Source organism: Podarcis bocagei, assembly GCF_964188305.1.
Source record: "Podarcis bocagei genome assembly, chromosome: 16".
NCBI lineage: Eukaryota > Metazoa > Chordata > Lepidosauria > Squamata > Lacertidae > Podarcis > Podarcis bocagei.
This window is the reverse complement of record NC_138142.1, coordinates 31,176,374-31,194,906: the sequence shown is the minus strand read 5'-3', so window position 1 is coordinate 31,194,906 and position 18,533 is coordinate 31,176,374. Positions and strand designations below refer to the sequence as shown.

At 48.6% G+C, this 18,533-nt stretch overlaps 2 protein-coding genes across 2 annotated transcripts in view; one reads left to right on the top strand and one right to left on the bottom strand.

Annotated features, from left to right (window-relative positions):
• The first annotated feature begins 1,932 nt into the window (after positions 1-1,932).
• ZFTA (zinc finger translocation associated) lies at positions 1,933-14,069 on the top strand. Its single transcript, XM_081174091.1, has 5 exons — positions 1,933-2,442; positions 3,682-4,173; positions 6,393-6,782; positions 8,911-9,336; positions 9,766-14,069. Exons 1-5 carry the CDS (start codon positions 2,394-2,396, stop codon positions 10,290-10,292), a joined length of 1,884 nt encoding a protein of 627 aa, XP_081030217.1. The 5' UTR covers positions 1,933-2,393; the 3' UTR covers positions 10,293-14,069.
• A 1,453-nt stretch (positions 14,070-15,522) lies between these two features.
• Positions 15,523-18,533, bottom strand: part of RTN3 (reticulon 3) — a 39,126-nt gene continuing 36,115 nt past the window's right edge. Inside the window, exon 9 of the mRNA XM_081174039.1 lies at positions 15,523-18,051. Coding sequence (XP_081030165.1) covers positions 18,006-18,051 — 46 coding nt within the window. The 3' untranslated portion in view covers positions 15,523-18,005. The remainder of the gene's footprint in view (positions 18,052-18,533) is intronic.

Below are 18,533 nucleotides of genomic sequence, written 5' to 3'. Positions count from 1 at the left end.
GTGGCGTAGCGTGGGGGGTGCAGGGGGGGCCGGCCGCACCGGGCGCAACATCTCGCACTCGCAGCTCTCTGCCCCTGCTAAAATCCACGGGTTAGGGGCCGCAAATTACTTGCCTTGCCCCGGGTGCTGACAACGCACGCTACGCCACTGGTTGAATTCATACCCTAGGATAGGGGAGGCTGCCTTCCAAATGTTGCTAGACTCCAACTCCCATCAGCCACTGCAGGCCAAGCCAATAGTCAGGGGTGATGGGAATTGGAGTCTACACCTGAAGGGTCACAGATTAGCCACGCTTGTAGGCACAGGAGCCTTGCCTGGTGAAAAGCAACAACCTGGACCCAAACTCGACAGTTCACACAACCCAATGGGCAGCTTGTAGATGTGGTTTTCCTGCAAGTCTTTCAGCAAGGGCAAACCTCGTCTCTCTTCAACCATGCTCAGCTCCAAACTCAGTCTGCCTAAACAGGGATGAACTGATGTGTTGTGTTAGTGTTTTAAACTGTTTTTAGCTTGTTGATTTTAATAAAATTTTGAATTTTTAAAAATACCAGTTTTTAACTGTGTCTTTTATTGATATGTTTTCGCAAGCCACTTTAGAGAGTCTCCTTACAATCAAATGACACAAGCTCTGTTAAATAAATCAATAAGCTTATTGCATCTTCTGCCTCAAGCTTCTTCAGCTCCCTGTCAACCCCATTAAAGTTGCCAACTTATTTACTGTCCCCTGCGCCTGTGCTCAGCCGGCACGCATTAGCCAATAACGCTGCTGATCTCTGTGCAGCAAATCAGTGGTCATCTGAGGACTTCTGCAGATAAAACTGTTGCTAACAGTGCAAGAGCAGGCTGTGCCTGTTTTCCCCTTCTGGTCAGTTGGCAACCCCAAAACCCCTTTGATTGTGTTGATCAGTCCTCTATCTATCCCTTACAGCTAGGATAGAGCGTCTGTGGCCCTCTGGATTTTGCTGGACTCCAGCTCCCATCAGCCCCAGCCAGCGTTACCAGTGCTTAGGGATGAGAGGAACTGTAGTTCTACGGAATCTGTAGGGCCACGGGTTCCTCATCTCTGCCCTACAACATACTGAAAATATGGGCCCCAAAGAGGGTTGATCTCTCCACATTTGTTGTTCCTAGCTAAGCTCCCATGTCTTTGAACCCTGCCAGGTAGGCAGAAATGCAACAAGGGAAGCTTTTCGTAGCAGTGCATCTCTGTATGCTTCACCTGTTGGATTTCTGCATATTTCACACCTGCCATAGAGAGATGTGTCAGAAGGGCGGAGAATGGTAACTCTCCAAAACTGCATCTGGGAATCTTCATAACGTATTGACCCATTTACCTGCTTGTGCATTCCTCTCTAGAATGTGCATTAGGGATAGTGAGGATACATTTAAAGCACATGACCTCCTCACAAACAAATCTGAGAACTGTAGTTTGCCCCTTATAGGGCCAAAAAAATTCTCAGCACTTCTAAAAAGCTAAAGTTCCCAGGATCTGTTGTTGCGGGTAACGTGTTTTATTCCGGAGTCTTCACTTTATAGCCTATTCACACACACAAGCTGTAGTTTGTTAAGGGTGCTGGGAACTGTAGCTCCGTGGGGGAGGGGTAAACTACAGTTCCCAGGATTCTTTGGTGGGCATAATAATGTGCTTCAAATGCATGATGTATACTCAAGATAACCTGCAACAGCTAAAACACAATCGGATTGAACGGAAGGCTTGCTTGAAGGGCCAGGGGCCACGGGGAAGCCCCTTCCTCTCATTCCCCCAATTTCCCCCTCCCCCCACTTTCCAAAATCTCTCATCCCCTTGCGCCAGCAGCAGGGGGCCGCGTTAGGGACCTGGTTATGTAGGCTTTAAAAAAATACACCTTAAATACGGATATATGGATATATATATAGCTTAGGGGACAAAACAATACAACGAGGAAGAACCGGGTTAGGGATGCTTTGAGACACTTTTTTTTGGAAGGGGGTGTCCAGTGAATCACCCCCTCTCCTCCCCTCCCCTCTTTTTCTCCCTCCCCTCCCCCCTCAGCTGCAAAAATAGAGCACGTCCCCTTTAAATTTACCCAGGAGCCCTTAAAGGAGCCCCAGGGGCCCCGGGGGGGAAAGGCATCCCCACCCTGCTAACCGGAGCCTGCCTGGCTCCTCTTCTTCTTCTTTTTCGGCCGTGGAAACGGAGCCTTGATGCAAGTCGATTAAAAGCGGTGGGGGGAGGAAAAAAATTGCCATTTATCCATATATATTTTTATTTTAAGAAATCGGGGTTGGGGGGGGGAAGGGGGGAATATTGCAACGGATCCGAGAGTATCCACAGCGAAGCCGGGAAGGTTATTTGTGTGCATCGAGGTGGGGGGTGGAGATGAATCCCTAGGCAGGGAGGGAGGGAGCCAAGCATGGAGGAGCCCCCCAGCCTTTGCATCAAGCTCGAGCCCCAGGATCCAGGTGAGTACAAAAGGCCCCCTCTTTGGGAGGGGGGGATATATGCGCGCGCCCCCCACCTCTTTTCCACGCCACCTGCTGGTCGTGTGTGAGTTGGGAGAGTGGCACCCCCCGGAAAAAAATACCTGGTCGGTGTTGGTAGGGGTGTGTTTGTTGTGGGGAGTGTTGCAAGTTTGCCCAGCTGGGCAGAGAGAAGGAAGTCGGGGGGGGGGCGGGTGGAGGAAGAGCGATGGCCCCTTTAAGATTTCCCCCCCCTCCCCGCCTTCCTCCATCTTCCTGGGCGCTTCAGCCCTGGACGGATTCCTTCCTCTCCCATTCAAAAAAATAGCGACGAGGGATTGAGCACAAAAGGAACCCGAGCTGCCAAGAATCAAATGACGTGGAAAGGGGGGAGCCCTCTCTCCCTGAAGGGGTGTGTGTGTGTCCTCGCCCTTGAAGATCAGGAAGACTTCGGGGGAGTTTGGCTCCTCCTTTGGGGAAACCCCTCCCCCCCCCTTTGGACAAACCCCTCTCAGCCCCAGGTGTGGTTTTGTGGGCCTGTCTCTTTGACAGGTCCTGCTGCCCATTTGAAACCAGCCCCTTCCAATGTTGTATACAGCACCCCTCGCTTTTCCTTTGTACCCCTGCAACGTCTGTTACTCCTGCTTTGCAGGGGGTTGGACTAGATGACCCTGGTGCCCCTTCCAAACCTATGGTCCCACTGCTTCAACCTTGCTTTCCCAAAGTGACACAACATCTTTGCTTCCTGGCCAGCAAGTCTTGCACCACCTCCCCCCGCCCCTGTCCCCGCCGTTGTTTTGCCTCCTGTCAAAACAGTTACAGTGGTACCTCGGGTTACAGACGCTTCAGGTTACAGACTCCGCTAACCCAGAAATAGTACCTCGGGTTAAGAACTTTGCTTCAGGATAAGAACAGAAATTGTGCTCCAGCGGCGCGGCGGCAGCAGGAGGCCCCATTAGCTAAAGTGGTACCTCAGGTTAAGAACAGTTTCAGGTTAAGAACGGATCTCCAGAACGAATTACGGTAAGTTCTTAACCTGAGGTACCACTGTACACTGTATCCTCCTTGCAGCCGGGAACCTATCTGTGTTGTTAATCCATTGTGCTAATCCTAACCGCCACCACCCTTACTCTCAGCAGCTCTTTAATTCCTTTTTTAAAATGCCAAATAGGAAGAGGTTTCGTCGTAAGCTCCACTCATTATTATTATTATTATTGAAGGCGAGTGTTTGTGTCTCCCCAGAAGAGTCGCTGTTCCCAGAAGAGGCGGCCGATTCGCTAAGCAGCGGTGAGCTGCGCTCTGGACACGCCCTGCGGCCCTCTGGGAACGGCCTCATTCGAGGGACCACCGTCAAGGACCCCTCTGCCCTCCTCTCCGGAGGGCGCAAGTACTCGGATCACTGCGAGGAGCGGGCGTCGAGGCCCGGGAAGAGCCGCATCCCCGGGCGCGACCACCGGCGCTACTACCATGAGCACTGGAGGGCAGAGTACCTGATGGACTTCAACGCCGCCCGGCATGGCATGATTTGCATGGTCTGCGGCAGCTCCCTGGCCACCCTCAAGCTCAGCACCATCAAAAGGCACATCCGCCAGAAGCACCCCTACTCCCTGGCCTGGAGCGCCCACGAGAAGGAGGTCATCATGAACAGCTGGGACGCCCACCTGGGCCTCGAGGCAGAGAGCGACGGAGCCAGAGAGCACCCCAACGCGCCCGAGACTCAGGAGGGGGGCCACGGTAGGGGGGCCTAAGTTCGCGGGTTTGTGGCTCATCTTAATCGTAGCCACGGATAGCCTTATCCTTTGTTTGTTTGTTTGAAATTGTTTTTATTGATTTTCCAATAAAGGCAGCCAATCAACATATCCACATCATAATCTAATTAAAAACAAAAAGCTAAAATAAAAAAGACCAAATTGTAATCCAAATTTTAATTATTAATTTTTCTGGGCTCCCCATAGTCTGGACCTCTGAAGCGTATCTCCAAGTCTTCAGTCCCGCCTCCTCTCATTGTTTTCATATTTTCCACATCCCGACCTTAACGCTTTAAAGTTCTCCATCCCTGGCTCTGCGATTCTCAGTCATGTCAAAAATCATATATTTATGATGCCTTATCTTCTGTTTGTTGGTCTAATCCCACCCCCTTTTTAAATATTGTCAGAAATGGTATATTTTTCTTCCATAGTGGTAATTTTTATTCAGTGACTATATTTTTGGCCATAAAAATTGTTACTTGAACAGATGACAAAACCCCCCCTGAGAACTAAATTTTTATATAGGTTTCATTAAAAAAAAGAGAGAGAGTTATGTTTCTAGTGTTTGTTGGACTTCAGATATGAGGCACAAAATTTTTATTAAATCTCCAAAAATATTCCAAAACATTTATCATCATATCCTCCCCCCCCAAAAAAAAATCAGCAAAGATTTCTTATTGACTTCCCGCTCCCCCGCTTTCCTGATGTGTGTTTTCCACTTCTTTTTCGTAGCTGTTTCACAGTACATGTGTTTTTATTATCTAAACTTCGTTATCCTTAGTTCTTTCAGTAATCCACTGCTTACATTTCAATTCCTGCCCACAACTTCATGTATGGATGATACTTTGATAGCTAATCCTGACAACTAAATTGCTTAACACAGTGAGAGGATTGGACTTGCACTGTGGAGACCCAGGATATAAATGTGTCCCCCAAATGCTGTTTGACTCCCATCATTCCCAGTCATCTTACCGAGTTGTCGGGGATGATAGGAGTTGAAGTCCAACAGCAAAGGTTTTGTGCTAAGTCAGGCCGTCGCCTCTTTCTAGCTCACTATTGTTTACATCACGGGTGGGGAGCCTCCAGCCTGGGGGCCAATCCTGGCTTCCCAGGGGTGGGTTGGTTCTGATTTGGTCAATTTGGTCATTTGCCCCAAGCCACGCCCACTTGCTAATCAGCTGGGTGGAATCAGCTGAGAAGTGAACTGGGTTCACTTCTGTGTTGGCTACACCTGCCAGTTTCCCTTTCTGCACTGTCTGGCAACAGCTTTCTAGGCTTTCAGACAGGGAATCTTTGCCAGCCCTGCCTGAGGAAGCCACTGGGAATTGAACCTTGTGGATGAAAGACAAGATGATCTCTGTTTTCCCTCCCTGGGGACCCATGCAACTTTTTTTACAGTTGGATATTCCTTTCATCCTTCCTTTTTTTAATTTAAAAAAATACATTAAGTGGCCATCCCAAGCAGATAAGGAGGTTTTATTTTTATCTTTTTGTGAAGATTTTTAATTTAATTTTATAGTGTATATAAAAGTGAACAGATGAAAATTAAAAGATGAAAAGCAAAACGATAAATCAGGCACGTAGAATAAGTGCAGTTGTATGTGGGTTAAAAACAAAAACAAAGCCCAAGTAAATATTGTCGTGATCTGATTATCATAGTTCCAGATTTGCCAAGGTGGTGACGGGGGTTGTCTTGAAAATGACGGTTCCCTTGTATATGTCATAAAGGAATGCCAAATCATATATCTGGAGGTTCTAGGCTTGTCAAAATCTCAAATTATGTGTGATTTTTTCCATTATAGCTGTATTCCAGAGTGGGTGGTACCGAGTGTTCAGCGTAATATTTTGGGCTGTTTCCCCCCTGAGTTTCAATTACTGTTCGAGCTTCCACAATCATATATATATAAGACCAATTCTTTTTTTTCTTTTCTTAATTAATTTATTATTAATGTTGCAATACATATATGAAATCTTTACATATTGCTACATATACATTATATTCGTGAATTCACATTTCACATGTGAAAATGTGAAATATAAGACCAATTCTTCTGACACTTTATCTACATTGTAGATATCAGTAACATTAATTTTGGACAGCGGACAACAGTTTATTTAATAATGTTCATCATCTCTGACGAAATTAGATTCTGAAAAGCGGACAAGAAGGTTCACCTGCTCTCCACCTGCCTTGCTTCTGTACAGGTGGAGAATTTCCGCTGAGTAGCAGCCGCAGGAGGCGCCGTGGCCCAGGACCCCTCTCCTCTCGTGGGGGGCGGCGGCCCTCCGGCCTGGCCTTGAAAGCCTCTCCGGGAGGGGAAGAGCAGAACTTGGAGCGCTACCTGAAAGAGTCCCTGCAGAGCTGGTTCCAGTCTGAGTTCCTGATGGACTATGACCCTCAGGGCAACCGCCTCTTTTGCATGATGTGTGGCTCCTCACTCCCCAGCCTCAACTTGGACGACATCAAGAGGCACGTCATGGATGCCCACCCCAGCTCGCTTGGCTTCAGCCCTGCCGAGAAGTCCAGGATCCTGGAGACTTGGAACGCCCGGGCCGTGGTGCCGCCAGCCGAGGGCACAGGAGAGGCACCAGTGGGTGAGGCAGGAAGCGGGCAGAAGGCGGGAGGGGAGGGCGGAAGCAGAGCGCTGGAATTAGAACGATATTTCAGCAGGCCTGCAAATGACATGATTGTGCAGGCGACGGGAAAGTAGATAAATACCGTCGTACCTTGGTTGACGAACGCCTTGCGACTTGAACATTTTGGCTCCCGGACGCTGCAAACCTGGAAGTGAGTGCTCCGGTTTGCGAACATTCTTTGGAACCCAAATGTCCAACGTGGCCTCCGATTGGCTGCAGGAGCTTCCTGCAGCCAATTGGAAGCCGCGCCTTGGTTTCCAAACATTTTGAAAGTTGAACGGACTTACAGAACAGATTCCATTTGACTGAGGTACCACTGTAAATGGAGAATGCAGAGGGTGAAGAAACTGGTGGAAGAGGCTGTCTGAGACCTCGCGAAGGCCACACGGGATTTCGTGTGACCTTCGCAGAGCCCAGTAAGCAAGGCAGAGGGCTTGGAAATCTCTTTCTGCGCCAGTTTTTCCTGCCGTGGAAACAGTTCTTAAGCCATCAGCCTTGATTCCCAGGCTCTGGGAAGGCTGCTTGAACCCTCAGGAAGGGTGTGCATTCCTGAGGCCTCAAATGACCTTCCCCTTCCCAGAGTCCCGGAAGGTAGGATTGGTTGTACAGAGGGGAGGTTCCAGGTATCTTCCTGACTTTGCATGATTTTGTATCTGCTCTTGGATCCCTGGAGCGTAAGCTCCGCATAAGTTTTGGGCCTGCTGTGTTGCTTCTCTGAATCAGGCACTGTACTTAAAATCGAGGAGCTCTTGTCTGTAGCTTCTTCTTGAAGGAAAGCCAGGATACATGCTAGTGACCAAGGATAAGGGAACCCGGCGTTGTCCGTATGGTGGAGAACTCCAGCTCCCAGCAGCTACAGCCAATGGTCAGGGGGGAGGGCCAAACAGCAGGTGCAAACAGGAAGCTCATTCCTCCAAATCCTTTTGTAACCAGAAAGTGAGGCATCCAGCAGTCTCTTGTGGGAGGGAGAGCGGAACCAAGAGTTGCGCAAGTACAAAACAGATAAGTGAGTGCGGACTGAGCATGCTCAGTGGGCACAGAATCCTGGTGAGTGGCAAAACCCGGAAAATCAAAGATAGGCGTGCAGAATGGAGTGTCCTCAAAATGGGGATGGCTTGCGAGTAGGAAACAAACTGACTTGTGCTGCCTTGAACCTTTAGTGCATCTAGCTTGGTATTGTCTTCGCTATCTGTACTATACATTTTAAAGCAGTATCATGCCGCTTTAAACAGCCATGGCTTCTCCTCCCCAAAATCCTGGGAGTTATAGTTTGCTAAAGGTGCTGAGAGTTACTGAGTCACAGAGCTACTCTTTCTGTCTCTTCCTGGGGAATTCTGCGAATTGTAGCGCTGTGAGAGGAATAAGGGTCTCCTAACAAATCTTAGCACCCTTAACATGTCACTGGTCCCAGAACTACAAAGGGGTGGTCGTTACTGCGGATGAATTGGCTCAGAACAGAGGATGCAAAGTGAGGCACATATAGAGGGCAAGACAAGAACCTTGGCATTACTACGCGCAGGTTCTGCTTTACGAATAAGAAACAGCGAACATTCACCTGTCCAAACATGAGGAATGGCTACCCAAACGTCTCTAGACACATCGCAGATTCAGATACAGAGAGCATCTTCTACTTCCTTGCTTGCTGTTTGCTGGTTGGTGGAGCAATGAAGTGAGTGAGAGATCAGATAAACCAGAGAGCATTTTTTCTGTTTTTCGGTGAGAGGTCAAAATTCAAAATTAGAATTTTTCAAAAATTATAAAAAAAATAATCAAAATTGGAAATTTCCTCACAGGACTCAATGGAAATTGTTGACTCCTTATGCAAACGCTCGGCTAACGATTGATTTGCAGGGAACACTGGGAGGTCAAAATTCAAAATTATAATTTTTCAAAAATTAGGCGGGAAAATCAAAATTAGAAATTTCCCCACAGGACTCAATGGAAATCATTGACTCCTTATGCAAACGCTTGGCTAACGATCGATTTGCAGGGGACACTGTGTGCTTGGTAAGCAGGACCTTTGTGTAATTAAATCCGTCCTCTTGTCCCCCCCCTCCTTTCCCACTCCTTCCTGGATCCACCCCAGAGGCAGAGTCTGAGCCGTCCCCTCAGGACCTGACCAAGAAGGAGGTGGACCCCCCCACGTCTCCAGACCAGCCTGCTGGCGAGGACGGCTCCGAGGAGGCCGGCGCTTGGGACTCGGAAGAGAGCGGCCTTCCCGCCCCAGCCCGGGGGAGGGACCACCGCCGCTACTTCCAGGAGCACTGGCGGGTGGAGTACTTGATGGACTACAACGGGTCGCGCCACGGCCTGGTGTGCATGGTGTGCGGGAGCTCCTTGGCCACGCTCAAGATGAGCACCATCAAGAGGCACATTCAGCAGAAGCACCCGGACTCCACCCAGCTGAGCCACCACGTCAAGGCCCTCATCGTGGAGGAGTGGAACCAGAAGGTGGCCCGCCTGGCGGACGCGGAAGACTCCTTGCCCGAAACAGACGGCGAGGCAGACAAAGGTAAGGGGCAGGCAGTGTTTGAAATCCCCCAGGTGCATTTTGCTCCTGGTATAATAATAATAATAATAATAATTAATAATACCTTTATTATTATTTTTCAGCCAGCTAGCCCTGGTGATTATCATAAAGAATGGATGGGGGTCTTTCATGGAGGGCAGTATAGTAGCAGGGCTGTTAACAGGAAAGCTAAAAGACGTGGCACATAAGGAAAAGGGATTGAGGAGGGAGGAGGAAAAAGATAGCACTTGGACTCCCAGCTTGGTGGTTTCCCAGGTACTTTATTTCACAGTTCAGCATACGGTTTAATAATAGTAATAGTGATAATAATTAAATATAAATATATAAATACGACAGTCCTAAGTTGCGGAGATATTTGATTACTCCTGGCTGGACTGTAATCGCCCCGCTGTTGTTGTTCTGTTCCTCCAGTGGAATCTCAGCAGGCTTGCAACCCCCCTTTGTCCCCTGAGGAATCTCAAGAGGGCGTGACAATGCCTGGAGGAGAGGAAGAAGATGAGGAAGAGGCCCCCGCAGCAGGAAGACTAGCTCCCTCTCAGCAATCCTCGGAGGCTGCGTCTTCGCTGGCCGGTGCCCCGTCCCGGCGGGGTCAGCGCCGCAACTACCAGCCGCGCTGGCGGGTAGAGTACCTGATGGATTACGATGAGCAGCGGCACGGGCTGGTGTGCATGGTGTGCGGGGGCACGTTGGCGACCCTTAAAGTCAGCACCATCAAGCGGCACATCCTTCAGGTCCACCGGTTCTCCCTGGAGTTCACAGCGCTGGAGAAACAGACCATCCTCGATGCTTACGCCGAAAATGGGCCGGCTCAGAATCCCAGGCACCTGGGCACAAAGACCTCCCCCAGCCCGGACTCTGAGCCTGCCGACGTCAAGCCAAGTGTTCAAGGCGCAGGGAAAATGGGGTTTGGTTACAATTTGCCGGTATGTACGGTGTAGCCTGCGGACGTGGACTGCCCTCGTGGTGGCAGGGTGGACTCCGCTGACCGACGAACTCAACTTGTTTGTTTTCCTCCCCACCCCTTCCTCCTATGGATGGCGGAATTCCCTTTTGGAATTCTCAGGTTTCGGAATTCTGCGACTGGAATCGGATAGTGCAGAATTCTGCAACTGGAAGCGAATAATGCAGACGCCGGGGAAGTCTTGTTTTGCTTTGTCTTTGTTTCTCTCTGCACAGCATCCGTTTTGATTTGCATGTTCTGTTCTAGTGACAAAGGGTTTCTTAAAGGTGTTTTCACCCCCCCTTTCCCCAAACCCCCTTTTCTCTGCACCTGGATTTTTTGTGCTCCCAACTATTTTGGTAAGGTTTCGGAAAGGTGGGGGGGGAGCTTCGGTATTTTCTGAAGTGAGGAAGGTCTGTAAGAGCACTCTTGCGGGGGGCAAGTACTCTTAATCGAGGCCCGAGGCCTGGAGGTTTCTGTGGGAAGCAAAGTTTTTGCTACTGTATGGTGGTGCACCCTGTTTTTTCAGCCTGAGGGCTGCCTTCCCTTCTAGGGGTGTTTGGCAGTGGTGGGCGGAGCCAGAGCCAAAAATGGGAGGAGCAACACAGGTAAATGCTTCCTGAGGTTCTCCCACCCTGCTCCAAGGCATCAAGGGCCAGGTGGTTTGATAGCTAGGCCTCCCGTTCTGGTCTGGGAGGCTGTTTGGGCCAGGCCTCAGCTGAGCCACATCCAGCTGCCCTACGTGCAAAATAGATGGCATGAGACGTGGTGGATATGTCATTCGGCCAGAGGAGGGTTTGCAGTTGCCAGAACCCTGCTGAAGTCCTGGGGTTTTTTTGCAAGCTGCCCATCCCAAGCAGGTAATCATTGGCACTTTGTGGCCTGTTCCTTTACCCATACGGTCACCTGACGCCATTGCGACACCAAGCGGTTGACGGGTAGCTGCCCACTGTGACCTGCCCGCAGGAAGGTGGGTGGTAAGATCCAGTTCCTCCCTCGCAAGCCGTGCCACGAAGAATTCCCACAAGTGCCTAGGCCCCGAGTTGTGGCTGTGCATCATATAGCCGAAGGGTGAACAAATTACGGCCCTTGCCCCCCTCCCATCCCTAGAATATTGCAGAACTCCTTGCAAGAGGCCTTCCTGCTTGATGCAGCATCGGCCGTGCTTAATATACCATGTTAAAATATTTGAAACAAGGAGTTCGGTATGTTGTGAGCATTTCCCCTGCGATTGCACTTAAGATGGCCATTTTGGATTCTCAGATGAATTGAGCGACTCAGCACTTCCTGGATTGTACTATGCCAGGCTCTGGGGTGGGGGTGGGAACCCTGCTACATAGGAAAATGCTAGGTTGAATCTGTCATGTGCTAACTTTCTACATGCAGGGAGGTCTCCCCCCCTTGATTCTACCTACAATGAAACAGTCCAGAAAAATGTCACCTTGAAGAGCTGTTGACAGCGTCCCTGTATCCTGATTTGCATTTATAGTGTTCTGTCATTGGGTTTTAATTTGACCCATGTCTTTCCAAGTCCCTACCCCTAAAAGCTCTTACTTTGGTGTAAGTGAATTAGGAGGACGTGGACTACTTTATTTGCTGTTGGTCTTCCTCGTAAAAAGATGTGAATTGACATAGGACACTTACCTTTTTGCTCCCAGTGAACAGGTGCTGAGCAAGTTTCAGTAGCCAAGGACCCAAGTTCAACCCCCAGCACCTGCAGGTAGGGCTGGGAGAGAACCCAGAACCCCGGAGAGCTGCTGCCAATCAGTGTAGACAGCACTGAGCTAGATGGACCCAAAGGTCTAACTCTGTATAAGGCAGCTTCCTGTGATCAAGGCGTATTTCCTCCTTTCCAGATGCAATCCCACTTCAAAACAAACAGCTACATCTGTAGGACTCAGGAGGACGATGTATGCTTCACCCAAATTTATCTGTCTAAAAAGCTTAGAATTATGCAAGATGTGGGGTGTTTGCCATGCTTGCCCTACTCAGAAGAGACCCATTGAAGTTTACAGACATAACTAACTTTATTAATTTTGGTGGGTCTGCTCTGTGTAAGGACAACACTTGGGTTTTCCCAAAATGGATTTTATTTTTATTTTAAAAAAAGAACAACAGCACTATTCGTAGCAGAACTGCCAGAACAGGGTTAGATCAGGGTTTCTTCAGCAGTTTTTGGACTACAGTTCCCATCATCCCTGACCACTGGTCCTGCTAGCTAGGGATGATGGGAGCTGCAGTCCAAAAACAGCTGGAGACCCAAGTTTGGGAAACCCTAGGTTAGATGAGGGGGTGCGGGTGGTGCTGTGGGTTAAACCAGAGCCTAGGACTTGCCGATCAGAAGGTCGGCGGTTCGAATCCCCGCGACGGGGTGAGCTCCCGTTGCTCGGTCCCTGCTCCTGCCAACCTAGCAGTTCGAAAGCACATCAAGTGCAAGTAGATAAATAGGTACTGCTCTGGCGGGAAGGTAAATGGCGTTTCCGTGCGCTGCTCTGGTTCGCCAGAAGCGGCTTAGTCATGCTGGCCACATGACCCGGAAGCAGTACGCCGGCTCCCTCGGCCAATAAAGCGAGATGAGCGCCGCAACCTGAGTCGGCCACGACTGGACCTAATGGTCAGGGGTCCCTTTACCTTTTGAGGTTAGATGGAATTAGGAGACTAAAGAAATGGGGTTGGTAAACCTTTTGCACTTTGTCTTCTGGCAGCGGGGACCCTAGTTCAGTGGCAGAGAATCTGTTTGGCATGCAGAAAATCCCAGATTTAATCTCTGGCATTTCCAGGCAGGGCTGAGAGACACCTTGCCCAAAAAACTTAACTGTTGCTTCCAGTCAATGTCAGGAATTCTGCGCAAGATAGACCAATGGTTTGATTTGGAGCTTCCTGCTTATAAATAGACCCTTTAGCTCAAGAGGCAAGAGGACTGGAATCTTCACTATCTTTTTAGGGAAATGCGGTTGCTCAGTGATGGAACACCTGCTTTCCATTTGGAATATTGCAGGTTCATTCTCCACCATAAAGGGGCTGGGAAAGATCTGTGCTCCAGAGTGAAGAGGGTCTATGGTTGAGATGGGCAGCTCTAGGCCAAAGGAACAGCCTGATTTCAGCTGTTGAGTTGCTGAGCCTCTGCCCTGCACAGGCCATGTGTCCAGAGTTAGTGGTGACCAGATGCGTTAGAAATAAATGAGGGCTAGAAACTGAATTTAAAAATAGCCTACAGCCATATATCAAAAAAAGCAGGGACAAGAAAAGCCGCACTTACAATCCAATTTGCTGATCCTTGCTGGAAATTAGAGCCAGAGAATTGGAAGGTACCATGAGGGTCATCTAGTCCAACCCCCTGCAATGAGGGTATATTTTGCCCAACATGGGCCTCAAACCCACAACCCTGAGATGAAGAGTCTCATGCTCTACTTTAATTCCATTTAAAGGAATGTCCCCCCCCCTGCAGAGTTCCTTTCCCCCACCCAAGGTGAAAGTAGGAGTCACATTTTTTGCACAGCTGTTCTCCTTCAATCCCATCTTTCTGAATCAATAGCTTGGTCCTTTTTGTAGCTATCCTTGTGAAACGTGAACTCCGAGGTAAAATTTCAATAATGCCCGTTATGACCTTGTGACTGTATTGGAACCTCATCCGTGTCTCTTGTGAAAAGGTGTTTTGCATTAATATGGAGGGTTTTTAAAAAATATTATATAAATATATATATATAAGCACTAAGTTTTGTAAAACAGGTTATGTCAATAAATCCTTAAAAAATGATGCTATTTTAAAATGCAACCTAAGGCTCTGGGCTGGCTGTTTGTTTTTAATTAAAACCTGGGATGCCTTTTAGATTTTAATATTTTCCTCGATTAAGAACAGGGGTTCCAAAACTGTGGTCTTTGGACCATCAGCAGTCTGCAAGATTTGTTCAGGTGGCCTGCATCATGTCTGTAAAACACAATTACAAATCGCACAGTACATTACAATGGCTGCAACAGGCAGAAAAAACATCTTTCAAGACCATCAGACATTTTCAAATTGTCCATGGAAAAATTATGGGAACCAATGTAAAGCTTTTTTGGTGGTGGTGGGGACCTGTGTACTTCCGCTTGTTGCCATCTCCTACTCCCATCAACCTCTGCCAGCACAGCCAATGTTCAGGGATGGGAGTTGGTGGCAGGCAACAACTGGCAGGCCCCAGGATCCACCCCCCAACCTCTGTTCAGGTACAGATTGTTCACCTTCTGGTAATACATTGAAATTAAAACACTGGGTTGGGAGATGGGAGTCCCTACCAGGGCGGGGAAGGCTGGGCTATGCAGTACAGTGGAACCTTGGTTGTCGAACATAATCCATTCCAAAAGACCGTTCGACTTCCAAAATGTTCGACAACTGAGGTGCAAAGGGCTATTGGCAATTTCCATTGAGAAAATTGAAAAACATGCAGTGGAAGCTGTTTGACTTCCGAGGCATTTGAAAACGTAAGCAATTACTTCCGGGTTTTCGGCATTCAGCTTCCAAGGTTCCATTGTACTGGCTGAGATGCAGCAGCGCATCCAAGTCCTTATGTGGCCACTTCATGCGGTTCAAGCCTTCACAAGCCATCCTGTGCCATTTCACTCATCAAATTGTAGAGTTGGAAGGGACCCTAAGGGTCCTCTAAGTCCAACCCCCCTGCAAATGCAGGGATCTCAATCATTGGAAGGAAAGGCAGGTGGGCTGCCTTTCGTCAGACCCTACCCTTGGTATGTGTGGCTCAGCATTGCCTGCTGATCATCCCAGGCCAATTAGCCGTGCTTCCTAGGGCTGATAGGAACTGCGGCTCAGGAACACCTCTAGAGGACCAAGAGTTCCCCAACAAACCATCTAAAGCAGGCATAGGCAAACCCGGCCCTCCAGATGTTTTGGAACTACAACTTCCATCATCCCTGCGCACTGGTCCTGTTAGCTAGGGATGATGGGAATTGTAGTCCTAAAACATCTGGAGGGCTCAGTTTGCCTATCCCTGATCTAAAACAAGTATCCTCATTACTAATCAGAGCAGACCCACTGCAATGAATGAACTTGCATTAGTCGTGGCCATCAATTTCAACGGATCGACTCTCAGTAGGACTTGGCTGTTGTTATGCTTACCCTGGAAATATAATGGATGGCAGCCGACTGAATGTTACTCAGAGTAGAGCCATTGAAATTAATGGGACCCTGGTCATGTCCATTAATTTACCTGCAAGAACTTAAGACGACAAGGTTTCTTGGAGTTTGTACATGTTGTGCTCTTTTTATTAACACCACATCAAATTGCATTTATCCAGTCCTCTTCCGAACCTCACGCCAGGTTTCCTCCTGTACCCAAACTGGCACTACCATACTTTTAGAATGCTGCACACACTGTACACAACAAACGCACACAAACGCAAGAGCTTCATTAGTAGTTTTTGTCGTTTTCTCCACCTACGTACAACTTTCTCTTTTTTTTGTTTTGTTTTTTTAAAAAGCCTGCCGGGCACAAAGAGGTCGGTTCACGGTATTCAAACACAGCAGTTAACAGAACAGATGGAAGAGCTGAGCCAAAGGCTTCCAGTGCAGAGAAGAGGTCTTCGAAGGGGGTGGGAGTGGAGAGAAGAGGAGTCAGGACAAGACAGTGCAAGATGCCTACTCAGGCTGGGCTGGGGGGTGGGGAGTGCAGACGCACACCAGACACTCATGCACCTCTCACTAAGATCTGCTGCTCCTATTCCACCTAAAAGACACACACACACACAGCTCAAATTGCTTGGGTCTTTAAAAAAAAAAGCCAATGAAACTTTGTTGGATTGATTTATGGTCCTATTGTCTCTCTGCCAGACTTGCATACGGCAGGGCCCTGTGGGTGCATGCCCTCCAGGAGCTTTGCACCGAGGTCTGCAAAGCAAGGAAAGAGTGGGAACAGGCAATACGGGGCTGGGTGACAGCAGCCATTTTTGCGCGTGCAAAAAACAGCAGCCTGATGCTCTGCTCACGCCTATTTTCAGCACCACCTTCCAGCTGTTCTGTTTACAACAGGAAAGGTAGCGGCTGATGAAACGCAGCTGGACAAGGCGGAGGGGTGACCAATCCTGGGAAGTTCTCTGGGGCAGAGGGCAGCACAGGCTCGCCTTTTTTGGATTTGTTAAGAAATATGTTGCCCTTCCCCAACTACCTTCCACTTGAGATCCATCAGCCTAGTGGGGGGAAAGGTGGTCCCTTCCATTTTAGCTGCCAAGTCGACTCTTTCCCCCCTTGCTCAGCCTTGGGCAGGAGGTGGGCTCCCTTTGGCCAACCTGAATTTCAAATTTATCCCCCACCTGTCCAGCTGTGCATGGTCCCATCTTTCATCTGAAAGCAGCTGCGCCACCAATTTAGCAGTGCCTGCCGGGGGGAAATGGGCTTAACTTGGTGCAGACCGCCAGAGGGGGGAGCCCGACCGCAGCTGGCAGCTGTGGGTGATAAACCATCACGGAAGCATGGAAGATTTGCTTCCCAACAAGGAAGCCTTTGAAAACCCAAACCAAAAAAAATATGCCTTTTTAAAAACTGTAAGACTCTTCAAAGACAATCCTCCAGTCCCAAACATCTTTCTAAAACTGTAAACACACATGATATAGCCTGTGAAAGGGGGACCCCAAACTCTAGCCCAGAAACTGCTGTCCTTGAAGACTGCAGCTCCTCGCCAGCCCAAAGGTGGGTGGGGCGGGGGGGGGGGAGGGGAGGACAAAGATCAAGGTCAAGGTGTGTCAGTGCTCTGCAACTCAGCCCCTGTCCTAGACTGGAAGTAAAGTGACTGGGACATCACATGCAGAACTCTCGGTTTTTCGCCAGCTTGAGTTTTGCTTTTTACAGCAAAGTGTACAGCAGTTACAGACATTTTCATTTAAGAAGTAAGGGGTAGGGGAAGTAATCTTAATCAGGGTGGGGTAAGGAACTGATTTCTGAGGCTGGGGGTGGTGGTAAGGAAGGCAGAAGATGAACCAGACTAAAAGAGAACTGATGTCATTAAGGGGGACGGGGGTGGAGAATTCCCCTTTCCATCAGTGAGGGTACACGCGCTGGGGGTGGGAGACAAGTACTGGCTGGGTACTTTCTGAAGCTTCCTTAAGCTTGCCCTCTTCATTCAGGCCAGTTAGTCCATGGCAGAAAGATGGGTGAGCCTGGTAAGAGACACTGCCTTAGTGGAACTAGGGAACATTGCACTTGAAGCAAGTCCTGTCATTTTAAGGAGGCCAGGCAGGGAGGAGGGAGGGAAATAGAGAACAAGGAAGAAGAGAGGAACAGACTAGCTTCACCTTGCAGCTATTTCAGCCTACCAAAGCTGGTTTTAGAAATGCTAATGTCCCGAAGAGCAGAGAGCACATCTCTTAACATGAAAAGGAACACCCATTTTTGATGGCTTACTATAATGTTCCATCCAAGACAGGACACCAGAGCTGCTTCAGAGCCAAAGGGTGCCCCCTCCCCTCTTTTAAACTTCTGACACCAGTTCGTGTTTAGTCCAGTGCATTCTGAACCCAGTGTTTAGGCTTTGGGGAGGGGGTGGATTTTTAAAAATCTTTTTATATATATATAAAAAAACATAATCAGTAAGCTTGGAATGCACACATCAAGCTGATTCGGCATGTTCCTTCATAGGTACAAGTAACAATGGTTATAACTATGACACAGGGGGTATTTTTTGTTTCATTTTAGTTAACAGCTGAGTCCTGGCTCCTTGCAAGGTTATTCTGCCTTTTTCTTCACAACTCCAGGAAGCTTTGCTTGAATCCTGTTGGGGGGGGGGGAAGAAAGAGAGAAGAGGTGGGATTAGATGCTGGGGGCAAAGGAATGACAATTATGTTTGTGTCGTTTTAAGCCCTGGTGTTAGATAAAGTGACCCACGTCACACTTCTCAATATGGTATGAAATGACATGATGCCAACAGAAAGCAGATCTGGATCTGGTCAGTGCCTGGATGGGCGACAAATACAAGGCACACCATCCTGAGTTTTACTGAATAAAGGTGGGGTATAAATAACAAAACACACTCAAATTCACATAAGTCATCTCTCAAAAATGGACAGAAGATAAACCTTGCCAGTTGCATGTATTTGATGATGAATCAAGTGTTCTGGATTAGCTCCCATCCAGCCTTCATGCCATTGTTAGAGTGGCATCATGAGCACTAGACGCATCCTCAATGCCCCAAAATGGAATTCCTTGCTAGCCTTGCTAGGTTAAACATGACTACCACATGCAGGCAGGATTAAA